At 45.6% G+C, this 24,159-nt stretch overlaps 2 protein-coding genes and 1 pseudogene across 6 annotated transcripts in view; 1 reads left to right on the top strand and 2 right to left on the bottom strand.

Moving 5' to 3' along the window:
• LOC308527546 (U3 small nucleolar RNA-associated protein 14 homolog A-like) overlaps positions 1-24,159 on the top strand; it is a 68,629-nt gene that overhangs the window by 39,213 nt on the left and 5,257 nt on the right. The window lies entirely within an intron of this gene.
• LOC308528288 (nuclear transport factor 2-like) lies at positions 2,642-3,025 on the bottom strand (the record flags this gene model as incomplete). The annotated part of the gene is made up of 1 exon (XM_081103858.1): positions 2,642-3,025. One exon carries the CDS (start codon positions 3,023-3,025, stop codon positions 2,642-2,644), a length of 384 nt encoding a protein of 127 aa, XP_080959984.1.
• LOC308527744 (ferritin light chain-like) lies at positions 4,142-4,680 on the bottom strand (annotated as a pseudogene). Its single transcript has one exon. The product of its transcript is annotated as a ferritin light chain-like (transcript).

Genomic DNA, 24,159 nt, shown 5'->3' with positions numbered 1-24,159 from the left:
AGAAAATCATGAGATTGCCTGAGTTTTACCTCACTGAATGCAGTTTGAAGGGAAAGTGGGAGACACAAATAACATTGCAATCTGATTGCATTCCTCAAGTCCTGGTTTCTCATGGTGCTGCCTGCCATTTCTTAATATGTATTCCCTGGGCAGGGAGCTCTGTAGGGATAGAGAGAGCATTGGAGCAGACCTCACATATACCTTCAATGTAGAGTCACAGAATGTCAGGCTTGACAGGAAGCTTTAAGTCATCCATTTCACCTGTCTGCTATTTTGAGCCCCTCTGCCACACCCCTGCCCAATGCTCACCCCACTTGAGTTTGGACATCTGCATAAATAAGAGGATGCACATTTTCTCAAGACAATTTCCCCCATTTTGGAACAGCACTTTTCCTTTTGAGTTTGGTTGCCTTTTCAGTTTGATGTAGTCCCACTTGTTTGTTTTTGCTGCCTTTGGTCTGGGAATCAGATTTAAAAAAAATATTGCCAAAACCAGTGTCATGGAACTCTTACCCTGTGTTTTCTTTGAGGAGTTTTATGGTATCAGATCTTATGTTTAAATCTTTAATCCACTTCGAGTTAACTTTTGTGAGTGGTGTAAAATAGGGTCCCAATTTCATTCTTCTTCAAATGATTACCTAGTTTTCCCAACACCATTTATTGAAGAGACTATCCTTTCCCCATTGAATATTCTGGGCTCCACTGTCAAATATTAGTTGATCGTATATATGAAGGTTTACTTCTGGGTTCTGAACCAGTTTCATTGGTCTGTGTGCCTATTTGTATGCCAGTACCATACTGTTTTGGTTACTATACCTTTGTAATATAATTTGAAATCAGGAAGCGTGATGTGGAAGCTTGAGAGATACTGATTTCCAAGTCCTGATGTATTCTTCCTTGGATGATGCCTATTTACTCAAGCCTCTTGGAACCTTCTCTGGCTCCCCAAACTTCCACCATTCATATTGTTGCTCCCATCACGCTGTATGGGATTTTTTCTATATGTCTGTGAGCACCCTGAAGGCAGGGATGATCTTATCTTGTTCATTTTAAAATCCATAACACCAAGTTCAGTACTTGAAGAGTAACAGGTGCCAATAAATTAATTCCCTTCCCATCACTGCATAATCTGTAGTCCTAACGGGGAGGGCTTCAGCTATTCCCCTTCAGTCTCATCAGAACACTGATTCTTTGAACAGATCGATTACCCTTTCTTTGCTACAAGCCTCCTTCCTAGGTTTTTCTTTCCAATTCTAAAAACACTTCGATTTTTAAAATTGTACTGAAAAGAGGAAGAAAATGACTTTTCAAGGTCAGGTAGTTGGGCTGATGGGTCAACTGGGAAAGAAATAGATGAATTCTAATCTATTGTCTGAAACTCTGTCCATAAAAATCAAACCGTCCTATTTCTGATATCTTCACCTCATTCAATGGCATTATTTTCTTTGGAGGAATAGAACATTTATTATTCAGACTCTGGGCAGAGGAATGAAATGGCCTGGATCTAGAGATAAGGGGCAATTTACTACTGGCCAGCCACTGTCCTTGCATCTAACAAGTATTGGTTTAAATGAAAGCAGCATAGGCCCATTGCTGCCTCTGCTCCAAAAGAGAACTTTTATTTTGAGCCATAGTTTTGACTGCCTTTAATGCTGTTTTTGAAAAATGTTGTGCACTTTCATGTCTGCGCTTCTCTTCTTCCCGCCCAACCTCTGCCTGAGGAGCCTGGTGGCCACTCATTAGGTCATTTCAGTAGCCTCCCTCCTGGTTCCCTTGACGTGGGGTTCTTCCCTCCATCCTTTTCAATCCAACCCCCACACCACACGCTTCCTGAAGTTCAGGTCTGGCGTCCATGTCAAAAGCCCCCAGGGCTCACTGAACAAGTATGAGCCTGTGAGGGTGGCCTTAAAGGCTCTCCACCTATTGTTCTTTCCTGTTGCATTCTTTCTGCTCCAGCCAGTTTCACCAACAGCTGCTTCCTGACATTCCCTCCCTTTCTCTAGAGCAGGCTGTTTCCTCCCTTGGAATGTGCCTTCACTCACCTTCTGCATGCTCTGCTCTCCTCATTTTCTCCACTCTTTAACTCTCCCCAGTAGCCTTCTTTCTGTATCTTTTTTTCCTCCCCTTAAAACCTTGGCACTTTCAGTTCTCTCTTGAATGCTAGATCTCTGCATGGCTGACTCCTCCTTCAGGGCCCAAGTCAAGGTCAAATGTCACCCTCCTCCATTTGTTTTTGTTTTTTTAACTGTTAAGAAAATTTTTGTGGTTTTATTGTATCATGAGGCATTGAAACACCTGAACAAATCAATATCTGGACGGTGAGGCAGCTGCTTTCTCCTTCACTTCTTTGGGTTACTAGAGCAACTTGTCAGTAGATTAAAAAAAAAAAAAAAGACAACCTTTTGCATTACTTAAGTCTTTCCAAGGCATGCGCTGGTGCAACACAAACTTCTCCTGTCAGATGTAACTAGTCTAGCGTCCAAACATCATGCACAATACCTAGGTAGCAGCAGCGCACTGCGCCCACCCCCACCTCGGTCCTCCTCATTTGTGTATGATATTTGGAGCATCTGGAGGAGTGTGAATAGTATCTGGAAGAGGAAGGAGGAGGAAACAGCATGAGTGCCTGGCTGGGAGGAGGTCAGCCGAAGTTGTGCAGGGCAAGCCTGAACATGTCATTGGTGCAAACCCAAGCATCGTTGATGTTCTTCAATAGGAACATCTTGTGGAACCCCATAATGGGGTCTTCATCGGCCTTAAGCTGGCCCACAACCATGCTGAGGATGCAGCTATCTGGCGTGGGGTGGTGGTCCTGTACCATGATGCTGTGCTGGGTTTTCTGGAACTGAAGGCTAGACAACTTCTCCACAATGGCAGCTTTCCCCTGGAATTGCTGTCCTTCCCATGTAAGGCATGATGCGTCAGTGTAAATTGTGCCTAGTTGGGTTCTGTCATTATCAAATAACTGGTAGTAATGTTGAATGAAGCGGGATCCATTCTGCTCCCAAATTGGCTTGTCTCCCATTCTGGAGCGTCACCCAGCCTCGTTGAAACCCCGACAGGCTGGCACGATGGTGGCAGCAGAGGCAGCAACCCAACGCGGTCGGCGACCGACTGTCCCTTCCCCCCTACCTTCCCTCGCCACCCACCTCCTCCATTTGTTATAAGATTTGATGTATGTGAGACCTCTTATTTATTTACTCAAACTTTCGTTGAGTCTTATTATTGTGAATTTGGCACTCTGCTGGGTATGAAGGCTACCCAAATGTATAGGACCAAGCTGTTTTCCTCATGGGCCTCAGCTGAGTAAGAGCCGGAAAAGTAATTTCAAAGACCTCAGGATATTTATGGTACAATGCTGGAAAGGGCTGTAATGGAAGTCTTGTGGGAGCACAGGGAAGGACATAACTATTAATAACTATGCCTGGGGGGATCAAGGAAGGTTTTAGAGAGTAACTGACTTTACCTGGATAATTACAGTGGAGAATCCTTATTTTAGAGTGAATGAAATTGAACTAAATTATACTGTTCTATTTAAGACCTAGGATTTATCTGTGTTTGGTAAATATTTAAACACGAGGAATTCTCGATTTTCATACATAGTTTTAATGGGCATTAAATATAATCAGTAGATTTCCCTACTTTTTTATTTATAAGGATTTTAGCACTTCTTATTTAGCTGACTTTACAACAGGGATAGATGGGGCAAGTAATATCAGGAGAGAGACTGAGTTGGTGGGGCTCTAGCTTTTCTTTCCTTTTTTTCCCCCCCTGCCAAAAGCTTTATTGTTTCATTTGATCCAATGCATGATAGAGGGCTTCAGGGTGGTTAAAGAATGGCTAGTAGTTTCAGGAAATGGCTCAGGTAAAAGCCAGACACCAGGGGATGTGGAGGGGCCTTTCAAAGGCCTCTGGGCTCCAAAGGCTCCTAGTCATGCTTGAGGGTGAGCCTTTCGAAGAGATACTCACCCAGCCCGGCCGGCATGGCTCAGTGGTTGAGCATAGACCTACAAACCAGGAGGTCAACGGTTTGATTCCTGGTCAGGGTACATACCTGGGTTGTGGGGGTGTGCAGGAGCAGCCGATCAATGATTCTCTCTCATCATTGCTATATCCGTCTCTCTCTCCTTCCTCTCTGAAATCAATAAAAATATTTTAAAGAGAGAGAGAGAGAGAGATACTCGCCTAGCCCAGCCTGGGGGCAGGCCAGCCTACGGATGTTAGTCAGGTGGTCACCCACCTTCTTGATGAGTTTTACCTTCTCACCCAGGAAGTGGTTCTCCAGGAAGTCACGGAGATGAGGGTCTGCGTGGGTAGAACCCAGGGCCGGCAGCTCCAAAAGAGCCTAACTCAGGTTCCTCTCCAAGGCCAGGGCAGCTTCCATGGCATCCTGAGTTTTGCCCACTCATCTGGGGAGACTTCAGCACGTGGTGGAAGAGAATGCAGCCACCTCTCTTGTGTTGCAACTTTAAGAGATGCTTAGTGCCCTTGCACTTCTTCTCCACCAGCCTCTTCGCCAACTTGCAGAAGTAGCAGCCCACGCCCTCGAGAGCCACATCTCATGGTTGAAATAGAAGCCCAGAGAGAGGTAGGTGTGCGAGGCCCGCAGATGCCGGTTGGCCAGGCGGTGACCGCAGCCTCCGCCTCGGTGGAATAATTCTGACGAATTTGGGAGCTCATGGCTGTTCGGCAATAAGGAGTGAAGGTAGAAAAAACCCTGTATGTTGGCTGGTCTCGGAGGTGGTTCTGAAGGTGGTGACTGGATAAGATGCAGGAGAGTGGCCAGAGGCTGGAAGAAGGGGTGTCCCTGGGTCTGTCCCATCCAAATACGGATGAAGCAAGAGTCAGATCCGGGACCACCAAGGGCACTGCCGGGGCTCTAGTTTTTCTAGATGAAATGAGGTGAGTGGAAGCTCATGGTCACGCAGCTGACCTGGGTTTTTTGTTCCCAAAATAAACTTGATTAAGTAGATCCCTTATCCCTCAGATAGGTGGCCGCATTCCTAATTGTCCTTTGCATATCTCAGGAAGGTAGGTGTTTCTTCCTCCCCCCGCCCCCAACTTTATTGAGATCTAATTGACAAATAACATTGGGTAAGTTTAAGGTATACAGTGTGATGATTTGATACACATATGTATTGCAAAATGATTACCACAGTAAGGTCACTTAACATATCCATCACTCACATATTACATTTTTTGTGTGAGTGGTGAGAACATGTAAGATCTCTCTTAGCAATTTTGAAGCATATAATGAACTATTGTTAACTATCATCCCCCTGCTGTACAGTAGATCCCCAGAACTTACTCGTCTTATAACTAGAAGATTGTGCCCTTTGACCAACATCTTCCCATTTCAACCATCCCCCAGCCCTTGGCAACCATCACTTTGCTCTCTGATTCTCTAAATACGGCTTTTGGTTCCACATATAAGTATATCATGCAGTATTTGTCTTTCTCTGCCTGACTTATTTCACTTAGTACAAGGTCCATCCATGTTTTGCAAATGACAGAATTTTTTTTCTTTTTTTAAAGGCTCACCCACCTATTTTTTATTTATTTTTTTGTTAGTCCTCATTGGGATATTTTTTCCATTGATTTTTAGAGAGTGGAAGGTAGAAAGAGAGGGAGGTAGAGAGAAAGAAGCATTGATGTGAGAGAAACACATTGATTGGTTGCCTCCTGCACGTGTGGATCAAACCTGCAACTGAGGTACCTTGACTGGGAATTGAGCTGTCGACCCTTTGGTGCACAGGCTGTCACTCTAACCACTGAGCACGCCAGGCATGTCAGGATTTTATTTTTTATAGCTGAATAGTATCACATTTGTTTTATCCATTCACCTGTTGATGGACACTCAGGTTGTTTCCATGTCGTGGCTATGATGAATAATGCTGCAGTGAACATCGGAGTACAGATATGTCTTCAAAACAGTGACTTCATTTCCTTTGTAGAGGTAGAAGGAAAGAGAAAATGTCTGAATTCATGATTTCCATTCTTTAATTATCAGAATCACATGGTTTTATTTTTCTCTTATACTTTCCCTTCCTATTAGTCATCAGAATTTACAATTACTAGTATGTATTAATTTGGGGTTATTTGTTGACTATCCATGTCTCTGCTATACTGAAAATGCCACAAAAGAGGAAATTTCTGTGGTCTACTGTTGTCTTTCCATATTGAGCACCTGGCATATAACTGGTTCTCAAAATATATTTATTCAACAAATGAATGACTGGATAATCCTGATACTTTGAGTAAAAGCTTTAAAAAATAATGGGAAGAGCCCTAGCTGGTTTGCCTCAGTGGATAGAGTGTTGGCTGTGGACTGAAGGGTCCCAGGTTTGATTATGATCAAGGGCACATGCCTGGGTTGTGGGCTCGATCCCCAGTAGGGGGCTAGCAGGAGGCAGCCGATCAATGATTCTCATTGAATGTTTCAATCTCTCTCTCTCTCCCTCTCCCTTCCTCTCTGAAATCAATAAAAATACATAAAAAAATAATGGGAAGATTCATATAAATTAAAGGATAATTGGGGTTGTAAAGTCACCTCCTCAGGGTGCATATCAACCTGTTCTAGTTCATAGAAATATTTCAGTTGAGTGTGAATCCCAGGTCCCTAACTGTTCTGATATTTTCTTCTGAAGGGATAATTTAAATTAGACTCCTGAGGCAGGAGGTGCTCTAAAGTATAGATAATGAAAATATCTTCCATTTGCTCACTTAGCAAGTATTCTTTGCTTCTAATAGAAAGGGGGAAATGCTAGTAATTTCTCTATAGAACAGAATATATTAAATTTGTTGAATATATTTAAGCAGAATATTCTTTAGGATAAATTTTAATAAATGGGTAAAGTTGGTATAATTTGGGAATAGGTCATTAAACAAATAGTTCAAATTTGGTGAACAGATCATTGAGCAAATGGGCTTCTTTTTACTCTTCTGGGTATCAAGCTCCCCCTGTCTTTTGGTTGGAGAGGCTTGTGAATGTCTTTGTTACTGAAAAAGGGGACTGATGCACCCAGATGGTTTGGATGGTGCTCAGAAGTCTTCTGGCAGTTCTGCCCCTTTGGTTTTCTATCCTAGTGTTATGAACTGACTTGATGTAGTCTAATTATGCACAAATCTCAGGTTCAAAATGATAGCTGAACAGTATCGGTACCTTTTAAGTCAGAGATCACTGTGAACGAACTTGCAGTCAGAGTTAGGTTCCTTGGTGTGATAGGCAGATGCCTCCCAAGATTCCTGCCCCCTTGTGAACATATCCCATGTAATCTACCCCCACCCCAATCCAAGTGGGATCAACGAATAGGTTGGAATATTACTCCTATGATTAGGTTAATAAGGTCAAGTCTTCATCCTTTTAAAATCTCCCAAGTAATTCTAATGTGCAGTCAAGATTGAAAACCAGAGCAGTGGTCCTCAAAGTGTATTTCCAGGCCAAGCAGCATCTGGGAACCTGTTAATAATGCAAATTCTCAGGCTCCACCTCAGCCCTCCTGAATCAGAAACTGGCGGTGGGGCCCAGTGATCTGCATTTTAAGGACCCACCAGGGGGTTCTGATGTCCTATGGAGTTTGAGATCCTGTGCTGTGGGCATCTGCCCTCTAGCAGACAAGCCTCTCTGGTAGGGGGGTGGGGGGAAGGGAGGAGGGAGGAAGAGGAGAGGCCTCTCTTTGGAGGGGTGGCATTGCTTCTGAGTTTCAGCCTGCCTCTTCGAGTATCGAATGTGCATGTACACACTGTCACATTTGTCAGGCATATTTTTCAGCAAACAGTCGTATCAGACAGTTTTGGTGTATGCATTGTTTTAAATAAAATAGAGGAATTTGCTAGCTTCATTTTCACTGCATTTCTTTTTTTTTCTTTTTTTTTCTTTTTGTTTTGTTTTGGTATTTAATAGCACTGAAAGGGATAATAACTAGATAAAGCAAATTTTAAAGATACCCATTGTTGTGGCCTAACCCAGGTGATTTGCCTGTTCAGAAGGATCAGCTTCTTTTTGTTGAATATTCATGCTTTCCAATGATTAAAGGTGGGTGAGGGCAACTGGTCTCCTTTCTCAAAACCTCACTTCTGGGTGATGTGTTACAATGCAAGCAAGTCCTGAACCAGATTCAGCCACATTAACAACAAAATAACAAACAAACAAAGCCCAACACAATAACAGAAAACAGACACAAAGACTGTGGATCTGTTTTGAAGTGCAGACCCTTTGTTCTTGGGGTTCTCCAACCCAGAAGGTTCACTTTGAGGCAAAAATGCCACAGGGTCCTGATTATTGGCTAAACTTCTCTGGCCATCGGGATTGCCCAAAACACACACACATGCATTTTCAAACCTCTGATAAATGTAGGGCTGATAGGATTAAATGAAATTCTTCACCTCAAGTATTAATCCAAAGGTGTTAGGTTGCTGGTTTTGATACCAGATTTTTAAAAATATTCTGTTAATTCAAGTCAGAGTGGTTCTGGAATAACTCACATTTCACCAGTGAATCATTATTGCTAATACCCTTTGTGCTAATTAACAAGATCAGTCTGCAGCTTCAGGTAGTGGTTATTTAAGGCAAGCACTTGTCACGGTGCTTGTGCAGGCACTGGAGTAGAGGGGGCTCCTGATTAGGGTCTTTCAAATGCTAACCAGCCACCTCTGGAATGTGTATTCCTGATTAGGGCACTTCACATATTAATGAACCATTTCTAGGGAATATTTTAATTTACACCTCATATTTCTCACTATCTGTGCTGATGCAAGTTCATGTAAATTACAGATGAGGTACTATACCTGGAAGGGAAACTCATGGTGGGTGTGGAAATAGCACATGTCTGGTGGGTGATCAGTCGTGTGTGTAAGAAGGAAGTGCATTGCCTCTGACCTGGGATGTTGTGACCAGCTGCCCTGGTTTGCCAGAACAGAGGGGTTTCCCGGGATGTGGGGCTTTCAGTGCAAAAACCAGGACCGCCCAGGGCAAAGTGGGACGGTGGATCACTTGACCAGTGGCTCTGCCTCTAGAAATCTGTCTTCAGTAACGAGCCAGGAAAGGTTACTTCTCATACTTTTAATAGGTGATACTTGTGAAAGTGCAGATTTGAATGCAATTTGGAGAATTAGCAATAGAGAATTTGTTGAATAAATATTGGTATATCCATCAGATGGAATGGTTCCACCCTCACACTCTCTATATTAGCTCAGCTGCCATGACGAAACAGCAGGTTGGGTGCTTAAACAATAGAAATTTATTTTGTGGCAGTTCTGGAGGCTAGAAGTCCGAGATCTGGTGATGTTTCTCTTCCTGGTTTGCAGAGAGCCGCCTTCTTGCTGTGTCCTCAGGAGGCGGAGTGAGCAGCAAGCCAACTCTCTGGTATCTCTTCTTATAAGGGCACTAATCCCATTGGATTAGCACCCGACTTTATGACCTCATTTAACCTTAATCACTTCCTTCCCCCACATACAGTCACACTCTGGGTTAGGGCCTCAAATATGAATGTTGTGGGGACAATTCAGTCCTTAGCATTCTCAGAAACCACTTGTGAAAAAGAAGAAATGTTCACAATATCTATTGATTGAAGTCAACAAAACAGTGTGTATGCTATGATTCAGACAGTCTTAAAAAATAAGTATATGTGTCTATAGGAAGACTATTAAAGTAGAAATTAAGGCAATTTTAAGTTTTTTTATGCTTTCTATAGTTTTCTGTATTTCTTTTTTTGTATTCCAAAAGTTTAAAAGGTTAACATGCAATACTTTTTAATAAGAAAATTGTAGCTTAAAAATACATGCTCTGGTTAGGTTGCTGCCAGACTAGGAGGAAATGGGTATGATGCCTATTCGGGACTCAAATGGGGCCTAGGTTGGTGGTAACTGGAAAAGAACAAATGAAGAGGGAATCTGTAACGTTTGTGTAAACCTGAGTTGAATATTTCCTGTATAATTTGGCAATTGAATCTTACTTTTTATGAGAATGGGTTAAGCACCTAGTATCAGGAACTGACCACCGTGGCTGAAATTCCCAGTCCTTCAGCTTGCTAGCTCTCTGTCCTCCACAAGTTTCTCCCAGTCTTCATTGTATGTAGGACGGAAATAACAGTGGTGCCTACCCATTGGCTTATTGTGAGATTAGAGAGATTAGAGTAAGTTACTACATTAAAGGCCTTGGGAACATGTCTGCCAAGTAGAAATGTACTCAGTAAATCAGCTATTATTGTTATTGTTATCTTTCTTATAAAAATTCCTGGCTTTGCATGGTTGGTGTGCCTCAGTGGTTGAGCATCAATCTATGAATCAGGAGGTCACGGTTTGATTCCTGGTCAGGGCACATGGCCAGGTTTCAGGCTTGGTCCCCAGTGTGGGGTGTGCAGGAGGCAGCTGATCAATGATTCTCTCTCATCACTGATGTTTCTGTCTCTCTTCCTCTCCCTTTCTCTCTGAAATAAATAAAAATATATTAAACAAATAAACAAACAAACAAATGAAAAATTCCTGGCTTTGCATCTTAGGCAATGCTTACACATTCTTTCTGTGTATAGCTTTGGACAACATTCTCTGTTTTCTTGAGAGGGTTTGTTAATTATTATTATACTTGTTAGACTTGATAAACAAAACCATAGGACACCCAGGTAAATTTGAATTCCAGATAAGCAACACATAATTTTTTTAGTCTAAGTATCCTATATAATAAAAGGCTAATATGCAAATTGTCCCCTTGGGAGTTCAACCGCTTGCTATGATGTGGGCTTACCACGGGGGGCGGGGGTCGTGCAGAATGGAAGAAGGTCCGGCTGGCAGCCGGGGAAAGGAAGGCCCCAGCCAGCAGCGAGCAGCTGGGGAAAGGAAGGCCCCGATCGGCCCTGATCACCAGCCAGGCCTAGGGACCCTACCCATGCACGAATTTCATGTACCAGGCCTCTAGTGTTCAAATATTGCCTAGGACATACTTACACTACATAATTATTCATATCAAATTCAAATTTAACTTGTATTCTTGTTCTGTTTTCTATCTGGCAATTCTAATTATTAGAGATAATGAGAACACCATTGAAAAGAAATCCAGCCCTGGCAGGTGTGGCTCAATTGGTTGAGCCTCATCCTGTCCAGTTCGATTCCTGGTCCAGGCACATACCAGGTTGCAGGTTTGATCACTGGTTGGGGTGTATGTGGGAGGAAGCTGATGTTTCTCTCTTACATCAATGTTTCTCTCCCTCTCCCTTTCTCTCTCTAAAATCAACAAAAGCATATCATAAACAAACAAACAAAAAAGAAATCCAATGATGAAGCTCTCTTAATCAGATCCATCTAAGCCAGTGGTTCTCAACCTTCCTAATGCCGCGACCCTTTAATACAGTTCCTCATGTTGTGGTGACTCCCAATTTCATTGTTACAAATTGAACATAATTAAAGCATAGTGATTAATCACAAAAACAATATGTAATTATATATGTGTTTTCCGATGGTCTTAGGCGACCCCTGTAAAGGGTCGTTCGACCTCCAAAGGGGTCGCGACCCACAGGTTGAGAACCGCTGATGTAAGCCAAGCCCGCCCCTGAAAACCTGGTGCTGGCATTGCCTTTATAGTGAGGAGTGTGTCAAATAGCCTCTGTGTAGGTCCTAGCTTGGCAAGTGGCACATGGTGCATGCACAATAAATCAGGCAGGAGAGCCTGCCCTTTACTTGATTTTGGGGAAATTACGTAATTGCTTTAAGCTTCAATGTCCTCAAATGCAAAATGGGGCCAATAATAAGAAAGCCTGTTTCATTATGAGAATTATGGAAAATGAAAGAATTCCTAGCCAGTGGGAAGCGTGGTTTCTGGGGTGGATGTGAGGGTGGATTTCAGAGGACAGGAGCAGGGAGGTGGGCCAATCCCAGTCCTCACATGAACAGATGAACAGAGAGGTTCATCTGATGGCTGCCAGTCTGTCCTCATGATGCTTCTTCCCTGAAGAAACAGTAAAACAGCAGGAAAATGGTCTCCACTTCACTTCCCCTCTCAACTCTGACATGAGCACATTAATTGGTGGAACTTAACTTGGATAGCAAGCCCTAGCTGCAAGTGAGCTTCGGATTATAATGTCTGTTTCCAGCCACTCTGAATGGGAATGGGTGCTGAGTGAGTTTGATGCTGCTCAGTCCAACAAAATGTTATGAAGGTAAAGGTTGCTGCATCGAGAGGGAGTTGTCCAATTCCGGGTCTCTAGGATGCAGCATTTGCCTCAGTGCTGCTTGGGTACTCTTTGTGTCTGAGACCCAGCCTTGATTCTTTTCTTCCTCTACCATCTCTCCTTTCTCCCTCCCTAGGGACCAGTCTCAATCTGACCCCCATTCTAGGTTCTGAGACTTGGTTATGTGTTGTCAGACTTCTCAGGATTGCGAATCTGAATTTCTAAGCATCACCTCTCCTGATGTTACGTACAGGTTGCACCTTTTCTTGTCCCATGAAGCTCATCCGCTCTGGTCTCCCTGCCTCTGACATCCCGGTGAGCCTTGCTCAATTTGGCACGCCCATGGTTTATCCCATCTTGCTATGGTTAAGGATTATGAAAGAGAAAAAGTCCTCATGGACCAAACCCAGGCCACAGAAATTTAAAGCCACAAAGCATGTTCCTGGGGATGAGAGTGAGATGAGCATCTCAGCTCCAGAGGCCCACACTGTCAGCCAATCACTGCATATTAAACTGATCCTGAACTCCTTTTTTTTTTTAATTGTCTAAAGTTTTACATATGTCTTCTTTTCCCCGGTTGACCCCCTCCCCCTTCCCCCCGACACACACACCCAGCCATTCCCATCCCGGGCAAGCCCCCACACCACCCCAGTGTCTGTGTCCATTGGTTATGCTAATATGCATGCATACAAGTCCTTTGGTTGCCCTCTCCCCCCCACCCCCTCCTTCCCTGCCATTTGTCTCTGGATCTGTTCTTGTTCATCAAATTATATTGATCTGATCCTGAACTCTTAAGGACCAGCAGCCACAGCATTTGTTAAAATCACAATGTGTCCCTTCTGCTGCCAAAGATGGAGCTGTAATTTCCCCCTCTTCTCAAAATAAATATTTCACATGGTTCTGGAAAATTTTAACTATTAGTTTTACCATCACCTCTCATTAGCCACTGGCAAACATAAGAGATAATAAAGCTTACTGAAAGGAAGACATGAATAAGCACCAGATTCTAAATCTCCTGGGGCAGTGACCCTGATGAGTCACTGAGTAGTCACTGTAATGTCATCTTGCAGGTTGTTGTACACCCGTCACAGAGAACATAGTAAGTGGGTCTGGGCTGTAAGAGAGTCTTAATGATTAATTTTCCACATGCTTCTGAAAGTATCATTTTTTGACAAACAATACACATCAACTCTTTTTCTTACTAGCAAAACCATCAAGAAAATTCACTCTTCTTTCCATCTCACTAATGACTCCCTCTAACTTTATGGATATCCAGGGATTGGTCTTCTTTTAAAATTATATCTAAATCCCTAGATATAATTAGAACACAGTTATTTACTCTCCTTATGTATTTGATTTCAATTGTTAGCAATTGCTTTTTAATCATTTTATTCCATGGTGACATCATGGGGGAGATAATTGTTATTCCTTTTATTTACAGAGTAAATGCTGCTGCAGGGTTAAATGGCATGCCCCAGACCTCTGCAAGGGGGAGTCTAGATTGGAACTCAGCCTTCAGATTCTCAGCATGTCTCTAATAGAAAGCCAGGAGTTGGAAAATCACGACTCTGAATGGCAAAAACTGGTCAGGAGAATGGACCCCTGCCTCAAAGCAATACCATTGCCTCTCTAAGACTTATTTTCCTGATCTGTAAAATGGGCTTATCATGGGCCATTGATGTGAGGATCCAATAAAATAGTGGACATAGAAAGGTTTGGAGGTTGCAGAAAGGAGAGGCCCCTTCTCCCTGTCCCCTTGTCCTGTAGGATGGGTGTCTGGCTGCTCTTTGACCAGGTTAAGGGGTTTGGTCTTACCCTTTTCCAGATGGGTCACTGTCTGTGGGTATCTGCTGCTGGGCACTCAGTTGGCCACAATGAGGATGCTGCTGCTCTTCTCCATCTGGCTCAGGCACCACAGCACTCAGCTTTTTTCAAAGCAAAGGCATATTGGTGCCCAGTGAACATTCAAGCAGGTGTTTACTGGTGATCACTTCAAAATCTTACAGTCCATGGGGTAGGGGTATCTACATCTCCCCTCAGCTCCATCGCAGAAGGGCTGAGGCCTCACTGCTTCGAAGGCAGTGGGGAAGGACGGAGGGTGTGCCCACATGGAGGCTGTCCAGCTTGTGGACCTACTTCCAGCAGCCCTCTCCTCTGCCTGCCTGCCTATTACAGTGCTCCCCTTGTTTCTCTCTCCATGCCACTGCTTCCCTCTCAACCTCTCCTGATGTCTGGCAGGTTTTGCATGGCCCTGAAAAATTTTAGTAACTAGTTTATACTATCACCCTTAATTGACCACTGTAAACACAGTTGGGGTAATGAATGTCAACGGCCAGGTTCTCCCAGAGCCTATGTGGCACCTTTGTTCAAATCAGAAAAAGGAGCCCTCCTATGAGCAGGTGCCCTGCTTGGGACTGGGAAGTCCCCTTCTCGCAGATGTGCAGTGCTGGCAGGACACGTGGCTTGGCCTGCAGAGGCCAGGCGGTATCTCAGCACCTTCTCCAGTTACCCCTCAGCCAGGGCTTTGTGCAGTGTGGGAGCTGGACAACCACACACGAGGGCCTGTCAGTGGCTTTATGCTCATGTGCAGCTGGGACTGAGAGGAGAGTGTCTTTGTCAGGCCGGGGCCTCTCCTTGCCCCTTGCATCACACAAAAGGGGAACTGAGCTCAGATTAGATTAGATTAGATTAGATTAGATTAATGAGGATGTAGTGCGGTGAATCGTGACTCCTCTTCCCCAAAAAGATAATGTCCAGTTCCTAATCCCTGGAACCATGAATATGACCTCATTTGGAAAAAGGGTCTTCGAGATGCAATTATAACGTAAGGATCTGGAGATGAGATCATCCTGGATTACCTGGGTGAGCCCTAAGTGCACCCACAGCTGCCTTACAGGAGAAGGCATGGGAAGGTTACACAGAAGAAGACGTGTGAAGAAACACAAAGAAGAAGGCCATGCGAGGAGAGAGGCAGAGATCAGGGTCATGCAGCTTCAGTCAAAGAGCACCAAATGACACCCACAGCCACCAAGGCTGGCACAGGCGAGGAGCAGTTCCCCCGAACCTCCAGGGGTGCAGTTCTGCCGACAGCTTCATTTCCAACTTCTCGCCTCCAGAACTGGGAGAAAACGAATTCTATTGTGTTAAGCCACCTACACTCTGGTCACTTGTTACAACAGCCCAAGGAGACTAACACATGGGGCAAGGCTGGGGCTTGAAGAGGGGGCTGGCCAGCGGTTCTTGCTCCCAGTTACAGCTGGTCCTCTCTGCGGCTTCTAAAACCAAGCACATTTTATCCTGCGGGCTGTCCTTAGCTTAATAAGAGAAATTATTTCCCCTCTTAACACAATTATTTTGAAAACTGACACAGACTAAGCATAACTTCTTGCCCCTCTCAATTTTATACAAGAAGGTAGAATTTCTCCTATCAACAGACTCTCTTATGAACTCACATCACAGCTTTGTTTTGCTAAGGGTGTTTTTCAGTTCCTGGCCCAAGTTATATCCAAACTACCGCCCTTTAACTTGCCCTTGGCAGTAAGAGAGAGGAGAAGGAAACTTAACCTCCCTTCAACAGTTTTAAGCACCCCTCCAGGCATTATTCATCTCTCTACCATCCAACTCAGGAAGTGGCATGCGGCAGATGGTCAGGAAATGTTTGTTAACCAGGGTGACCAACCATCCCGCTTTTCCCAGGACAGCAAGATTTTTTGAGACATCAGGCTTTCAGTGTTAAAACCAGAACTGTCCTGGGCAACCCAGAAGGGACAGTTGGTCACCCTCGTGGACTGAACGAATAAACCGCCCTGATCCCATTGTTCTTGGAGCAAGTTGCCCAATATAAAGTTATTTAGTCCTGGTCCCCACTCCACCTCATTCTGGGGTTTCCAAGCCTCCCTGGGTCCTTCTTCCCGGGAATCCTCCTCAGGCTAGAACCCCTACCTGGGCATTAGCTCGGACAGGGCCTTGGATAATGTCTGCTGAATGTATAGTTCCAGTTCCGCTGTCTTGACTATTTTGTTCTCTGAATTCTTTCCTAGCTGGTTTTTCTCCTCATGCTCCTGAAATGTTGACCCTCTCCAGGATTCTGTCCTTGGTCCAATCCCAAATAGGTCATTGATGACCTCAAGAAATGAAATTAAAACAAAAAGATACACCACCTTGAATGCTATTACCGAGTCCTTTTTGCATCCAACATTCCATCTGTCAACAAATTCTGCTGATTCCCTCTTCTGCATAAATATTAAATCAGTTCCCTTCTCTTCATCCCCATGGTGGCTGCCATATGCCAGAACCTTATCATTCCTTGTCTGTTACTTAGATTTCCCATTTCCAATCTTAACCTTTCCAGTGTATCCTTTTTATAGTTTCAGAGTAATTGCTCTAACATGCAAATATTACTACATCTCTTCCTTGCTGAAAATATGACAAAGGCTCCCTAGCTCTCCAGGATTAAGTCACAACTTTCTTAAACTGGCACATGTTTGTCCAATAGTTTGGCTTCATCTGTCCCCTTTAGCCCCTCTCAGACCCCACAGTCCTGTCTCAATGAACCAGTCTTTCTCCACCTATGACCCTTGGACCTCCACATCCCTCCCTCTGTGCTACTATTCCAGCCCCTCTACCTGGCTGCCTCCTGCCAGGCCTTCAGAAGTCAGCTCACAAATTGCCATGACCCTGTTAAGTAGGTGGATGCCTCCTTTGTCCTGTACCAGCAGTGTGCCTTCACACTCTCAGTGCACTCTCCTGCCTGCTTGTCTCCCTTCTGTGGGTGAGCAACCCAAATGCAGGGCAATGTTCATTCACCTTTGTCTTCTCTCTCCACAGTGCTGGGCACAATTTAGGTGCCTGTACTAGTTTATATAATGTCCCCGAGTTTATGTCCACCTGGAACTTAAGAACATGACTTTACTTGAAAATAGGGTCTTCGCCAATGTCATTTGTTAAGTTGAGGTCAGACTGCAATAGGGTGGGCCTCTGAACTGTTACGATTGGTGTCCTTATGGGAAGAAAGGATAGGCAGGGACACAGACATGCACAGAGAAGACAGCCATGTAACAGCAGAGACAGAGATCAGTGATGCAGCGACAAGCCCAGAAACACCAAGGATGTTCCTTCCCCAGGCAAGGACAGATCCTTCCCCAGGCCTTCCAAGGGAGTGGGCTCTGCTGACACCGTGCATTTGGACTTTTGGCCTCCAGAACTGAGAAGGAATATATTGCTGCTGCTTTAAGCCACCCAGTTTACAGTATTTTGTTATGGCAGCCCTAGAAAATGAATACAGTGCCAACATACTTGGTTGGCTCCATGAATGATCTAACCCCTTTACCCCTTCCCACAGCCATTGGGAGAGACCCCTGTCAACTCCACGCTGGAATGTTCTGGCAGCCTTAGGATCGGTCTCCCCAGGCTAGCTGGATGGAGCGGCTCCATGAACTTGTGACTCCAAATGGGTCCTGTATTTGTTAGACTGATCACCAGAGGATTGTTGCTCCTGGCCTGACTACAAGGTCACCTGCATCCTGGTGCTAAACTGTGTCACCTCCACCCTGAGCGAAGTTCCCGCGCAGGGCTCTGCTGGACACCCGCAGCTACCATGATTCTGGATGTTGCCGAGCTCGCAGTGCAGGCCACAGGCCTGTTTGTGCCCCTGCTTGCTAACGAGTGAGAGTCTGTGTGCAGAGTTCTGACACTTGCTTTCATTATAACACACGGAGACCCGTGGCCCGAGACCTCGTGCATGTACACAGTGAATGACAAAACTGGGGTCAGTTCTAACCAAGCAGATCATAGAACGGACTCCAGTTTTGGAACAAGACAAATTTGGACTAAAATCCCAGCTCCTGCATTGACGGCCTGAATCCCCTATGATGTTGCTTCAAAGGGTGGGGATGGTGGTCAGAGCCCATCACTGGGTTATCGCTGTAATTAGAGATCACGCATGTGAAAGGCTCCAGGTGTCACAGATGCTCCCTGTTAGCTAGTAACTTGCCTGCAGTCACACGGCTAAGGGGTGAGGTGCTGTCCAGGGTCTCAGCCCGAGGACAAGGCTCTTTTTCCCTGAAACGGAGACTGTGGCCTCTAACGAGGGCCTTAAGCATTAATTAGGCATCTGGAATGTGCCACCTTATGCACTTTCAGATACATTTTCTCCATTTATCCTCACAAAAGGTTTTTATTTTTAGAATTCTTATTATTAAAAACATGGGGAATGATGCTCAAAGAGGAGGTACAGCTCCCCACAGCTCTCGAGAGCAGTGCTTCTCAACCTTGGCGCCAGGTGAGACATCTGAGAGCTTCAAAACATCCCCACGCCCGGGGATGAAACCAGTGTCTGATACAGGGCCCAGGCACCAGAACTTTAAGAAACTCCTTTGGTGACTCCAAGTGCAGCAGGTTTGAAGATCTGTGCTCTAGCATTTACAGGTCACTGTCCCCCAAGTAAAGTGATTTGAACTTTTACTCTCCCGGGAGGACAGCAGAGCAGATGCCATTGCCCCCACTCTGCAGATGGGCAAACCAACTCTCCAGAGGAAATTCTGGAAAGGCTTTGATGGGACCGAGAGTTCCTGGTTCGGCTCCAGTGCTCTGCCCCTGGAGTGGGGGGAGGTGTGCCATGTCCCTGACCTTGCAGGCTCCCTTTCCCCTGCACCTGAGCCAGCTGCCTTGGGTCCATAGAACTGTGTACCGCTAACTACCAGAGGGAGGTTCTGAGGGTACTACCTGGTGCCCACCACCTGGTCTCCCCGCCCCTCCCCTGCGGTTCTGGGTTCCCTACAGCACAGAGCAGAGGTGGAGTGGTTTTCCATCGGGCCCTTCAGGTCTGTTTCATTCCCGCTTCAGTTTTTCCATCTGCCTGTCATAGGGTGTATGGTACGGCTTGTCTCTGCCAAAGGCCTTAGAGGCTCTGGAATGGAGAGAACAGCAGGAGCCCAGAGTTCATTCTGTGGGGAGAGCTGGGCTTTTCCATGCATCACTCCCCGCGCTCACCCCTGGGTTCTCATACCCTGCCCCCCACCCCCATGATTCCCAGGGGCTTCCAGCAGTAAAGACACAGTTCTGGAAAGCAGAAGGCTCTGACAGCCCCACAAATCAGCCTCCATATCCCCACCCCCAGACCCTCCCAGGACAATGCTATCAAGTCATCTCGAGCAAAGGAACCAGAACACCCCAACGTAGTGAAAGAGAACAGAGGCCTCTCTTTCTCGCTGCTGCTGCGATTTCAATAGAGAGCCCTTCTCAAGCAGGAAGAAGCGGTTCTTCTGGTGTGTCCCTGACAAAGCTGACCTCTTCCTTGGCGGGTTTCGTAGGCCCAGAATCAAGCTGGGGTTATTTCCCCACCATCGCCATAGTCATAGCAACAGCTTTGATTAATGCAGTGGCCCATTAGAGGGATAATGTCAGCCCTAATCAGAAACACCTCAAGTATCTCTCTTTGCATTTTGGTAAATGGCGTAATCACATTATGGTTCGATGTGTCTGGGAGCTGATTGCTGTCGTGAAAAGTCTGCCTGATTTTCCAGGTTAAGGGGTTTCAGGGGGCCCGAGATGCAGCTAATCACCATGTATTGTTGGGAGGATTTGGAGAGAAGGCGGAGGGCAGGAGGCCGCCTGGTATTGCTGCCATGCCCTTCCTTCTGGGCTGGTGTTCTGTTTGCAGGGATGTTTCCCTGAAGGAGATGCGCTGGGAGTCAGAGGGAGGTGGCTTCCACTGTTGCGGTTAAGCATGAAGAAAGCAGAGGCATGGCTGGGAAGGGCAGGCAGGCTGCTGAGCTGGGCTTGGCAGTTCCTGCCCCTTGTCCATCAAGAGTGTGATAGACAGACAGCCTCAGGTCATGCCACTGGGCCGGCCTGGAGGTAGGAAACGGCGGGGTGACATGCACTGCAGAGGCACATAATGAGTGTGGACTTGACTTTCATAAAAGCTCTTTGCTGCTGCAGGCCCTGAAGAACCGTGGAAGCTTCCCACTCAAGATAGATTCCTGAGCATCCTGGGGAGGGGACCTTCCCCCACCCCCTGCTTTTACTAGCAGGGAAACCAAGGCAAAGAGGGATGGCATCTCTCACCCCCTGTGTTTATATAGAGAATTGATGCTAGGCTCTACCTCCCAAGGGACCCTGCTTTTGTCTCTGCAAGTCCGTGGGCGACAGTAACAGTAAATCGTCCCCACCAATGTTGAAGGATTAAGAGGAGGACCTGAGGAAATATGCACTGAGCCCCCTGAGGCTATTTCTAGCTGCTCCAAGGAGGTTTTTAAGGAGGACTCATGCAGTTAACTATTTATGACTTTTCGGATGCGGAACAGAAATAGAAGGTGGCACTAGCTTCTCCAGCGCTCGGAAAGTAAAATCCTCGCTGAGGCCTGAAACCACTCTGGGGCCATTAAATTTACTGTCTCTTGGACGACATAATATCCAGCATAATGTTTTCATCCTTGGCCATGACACTAGTTTTTCTTCCCAGTATTGAAAATGATCTCAGGAGCAGCTGAGAAACTGAGTCAGTGAGTGAGAGCTAGCCCAGAGTTGCAGGGCTAGTCTGTGGCCAAGCTTTGGTGGAAGCAGATCTCTTGCTACTTGGACCAAAGTTCACTTCAGAGTATCCAGCTCAATGTCCCAGGGCAGGTGTGGGTGTGGGAAGTTCCTCAGGGGGACCCAGTCCAATGGACAGACAAGACACTGTGACACCGTGAGTCAACCAGTCTGTCTTCCATCTTTGCTCCAAGCTTTGCTTCCCACCTGGAGGAGTCAGTGTTCTTCCCAAGGAAATGTTGGATTAGACATGTTCAAGGACAGAGGCTCGCCTGCCTGCCCTCAAGCCTCACAGACTGGTGTTGCATTAGGAGTAGGAGAGAATGAATTTCCCAGGCTAGGATGTGCCTCAGCTCTGGAAGGAACTAGCAATGTCTCCCCAGCTCTATAAAGCGTTATCGTGCCTTTCTAGTAGCCAGGTCCTTGATCATCTCTTCCTTTAAACTTAGCTGACCAAGGAATTGGAAATTAAAGCAAATCAAGGATGTGGGGCCTTCGCCCCACACAGCCAATAGCTTTAAGCTAAACCCATAAGAGACCAACATTTGTCTGAACAGAAAACCACAGAGGAATGAATTAACATTACGGTGAGAGTTTCCATCTGGCCCCTGCTGGCACCCTCACCACAGAAGCCGCCTGAGCTGGCACCCCCTCCCTGTTGGCTCAGCCTGATGCCAGTCCCTGAGCCAATCCAGACAGGCAAGATGTGTATTAATATTCTCCCTTCCTTAGCCCAGTCGACAGCTTCCCGGACCTGGGACTCAGGGGCCCAGCCTCTGTTACTACCTCCCTCTGCCCTTCCTTGTGTTTCCGCCCACAACCACATCCAGCTCTTGGCATTCCAGAGGTGAGCTCTCCACAGCCAAGTAAGCATAATGGACCATATGGATCTTCTTCTCTTTTTCATCCTCACCCGAGAATAGGTTAGAGAGAGAGGGAGGGAGGGAGGGAGGGAGGGAGGGAGGGAGGGAGGGAGGGAGGGAGAGAGGAGAGAGGAGAGAGGGGAGAGGGGAGAGGAGAGAGAGGGGAGAGGGGAGAGGGGAGAGGGGAGAGGGGAGAGGGGAGAGGAGAGAGAGAGGGAAACATCAATGTGAGATGTGCCCTGACCAGGGATCAAACCCATAACCCAGGCATGTGCTCTGACAGGGAATTGAACCAGCAACCTTAAGGTGCACAGGACGATGTTCCAACCAACTGAGCCACTCCGGCTGGGCTGGATCTTCTTGATGCCCACTTTGACATAACTCCAGTTTTAGCAGGGTTGCCTTTTAGCAATTTCTGTTGGCTACTCTGGCTCCCACCACGCCTGGAATTTGGCTCCCTCAGACACTGCTGACTCTCCAGGACCAGCAGCTGTTGCTGGCCCGTTGACATTTGCCTCCTCCAGCCCTAGCTCACTGACCACATGTGCAGCATCCTCATCACCACCTGGCACAGCACTTGCATGTTAGCTTGTTGGTCTTCCTCCCCCAGACTGTGAGCTCCACGAGAACAGAAATCTCATTTGTTTTCTCCTCATGGTATCCCCAGCACCTAGCGCAACATAGCAATGTTTAATGCATATTTGATGAACGAAAGCATAAATAAAAAGGAGGCATCCCCTTCCTGTAGAGGGAATTGATAACTCGCTTGATTTTGCTAATGCACATCCATCTCTGTTTATTTAAACTGAAAGAGCAAGTTCAGGATTCAACCCTGGCAGGGTTTTGTCACTTCTGAAAAGACAGTCTCTTTACAAAAACCTGTGCTCATTACAAAAGAGTTAGCATCATGAAATTGGCCTTTTGTTTGCTTTATAATTGTATTCAATTGCTAACCGTTCTGCCAATTAACCAAGTCTTCAGTGGCTTTCAAATAAAAAAAACAGTTATATTTTAGAGCTGGGTTGGAGGGGCAGTGGCACTTGGTTGGAGATGGCAAATGGCTCCGGGCACTTAGTGCCTATAAATTTTTGAGTGAGCCACAGAGTATCTCGAAGCCTTAGTTTCCTCATCTGGAAATTGTGGTAGTTGACTCAGTAATCACTAAGTTCTTTCCCAGGTTTATTGCCTCTAGTAACCTATAATTCTGTTTCACTAATGCAAGTCCCAAGCATGCCCTTTCTGTCTTGTATTTTGGCCAAGTCAGAACTTAGGGTGAAAGCCTTTTGCACATCTTTCAGCATCTTGCCACCAGGTGGCAGGCGCGTGCCACAGACCTTTTGTCCCACGCACAAAGTGTGAGCATCTTACCAGAGATTGAATTAAGATAGTAGCTTTCTAAGCTGGAGGCCAGAGTCTTTGAGTTTTTGAAATAGCAAACACTTAGTCTTGTGCAAAACAACAGTTTCAGGGGTACCAGGGACCATATCTAGGAATGAATGTTCAGGCACCCTGACTTATGTGGTTCAGAATTTTGAGGGCACCAGAGCTCTTAGCTTTTGGGTGTCTTCCCCTCTCTTTATCTCAGGATGAGTCAGTGGACGCCCATTACCCCAGCAGCACCTGCAGTACTCAGTGTCCCATGAAGAGAATCATGTGCTGAGCCAGAGTTGATGGATTTTATCCTGTTCTTTTTGTTCTTTCCTGTCTCCTTCCAGGAAGGAGATAAGGGATGCATTCAGGCAAAGTTGGGACAACTCCCTAAGTTCTGTTTTAAACTATTTGCCTAATTACAATAAAATTTTCCTTAAATACAAACTCAGAAAAAGGCATTCCATTTCCCCTGGTCCCCCTCCGTGATTAATTTTATGTATCAACCGGACTGGGCCAAGGAGCACTTAGATATCTTTGGTCAAACATTATTCTGGGTGTTTCTGTGAGATTGTTTTTGGATGAGATTAACATTGAAATCTGAGTAAAGCAAATTGCTCTCCCTAATGTGGTGGGCCTCGTCCAATCCATTGAAGCTTTGAATAGAACAAAAAGGCTTATCCTCTCCTGAATAAGAGAGAATGCTTTTTGCCTAACTGCCTTTAACTGGGACGTTGGCTTTCTTCCTGCCTTTGGACTTGAACTGAAACATTGGCTCTTCCTGGGTCTCGAGCCTGCCAGACTTTAGACTGGATCTGCACCACAGACTCCTGCGTCTGCAGCTTGGAAACTCATCCCACAGACCTTGGGACTTGTCAGCCTTCATCTTCATGTCAGCCAAGTCCTTATACTAAATGTCTTTATATACAGGGCATCCCCAAAAATGTATACATACTTTCACAGCTGGTAGCTAAATTTTGAAAATGAAATGTATGTTAATAAACACTGCCTTTATAATTATTCAAAATGTATATATACTTTTTGGGGGACACCCTATATAAATATAAACACATATATATATGTATGTGTGTATCTGTGTATCTCCTGTTGGTTCTGTTCTCCAGAGAACTCTGACAAACGCACCTCCTAATTGGATATTCGTCACTTGGTTGTGCACATACATACGCTGAGCACCTACTTTGTGCCAGGCCCTGTACTAGGCTTCGAGAATAGGG

This window comes from Myotis nattereri (genome assembly GCF_964212035.1).
Source record: "Myotis nattereri genome assembly, chromosome: 12".
Classification (NCBI taxonomy): domain Eukaryota; kingdom Metazoa; phylum Chordata; class Mammalia; order Chiroptera; family Vespertilionidae; genus Myotis; species Myotis nattereri.
This window is presented reverse-complemented; position numbering and strand designations above follow the sequence as displayed.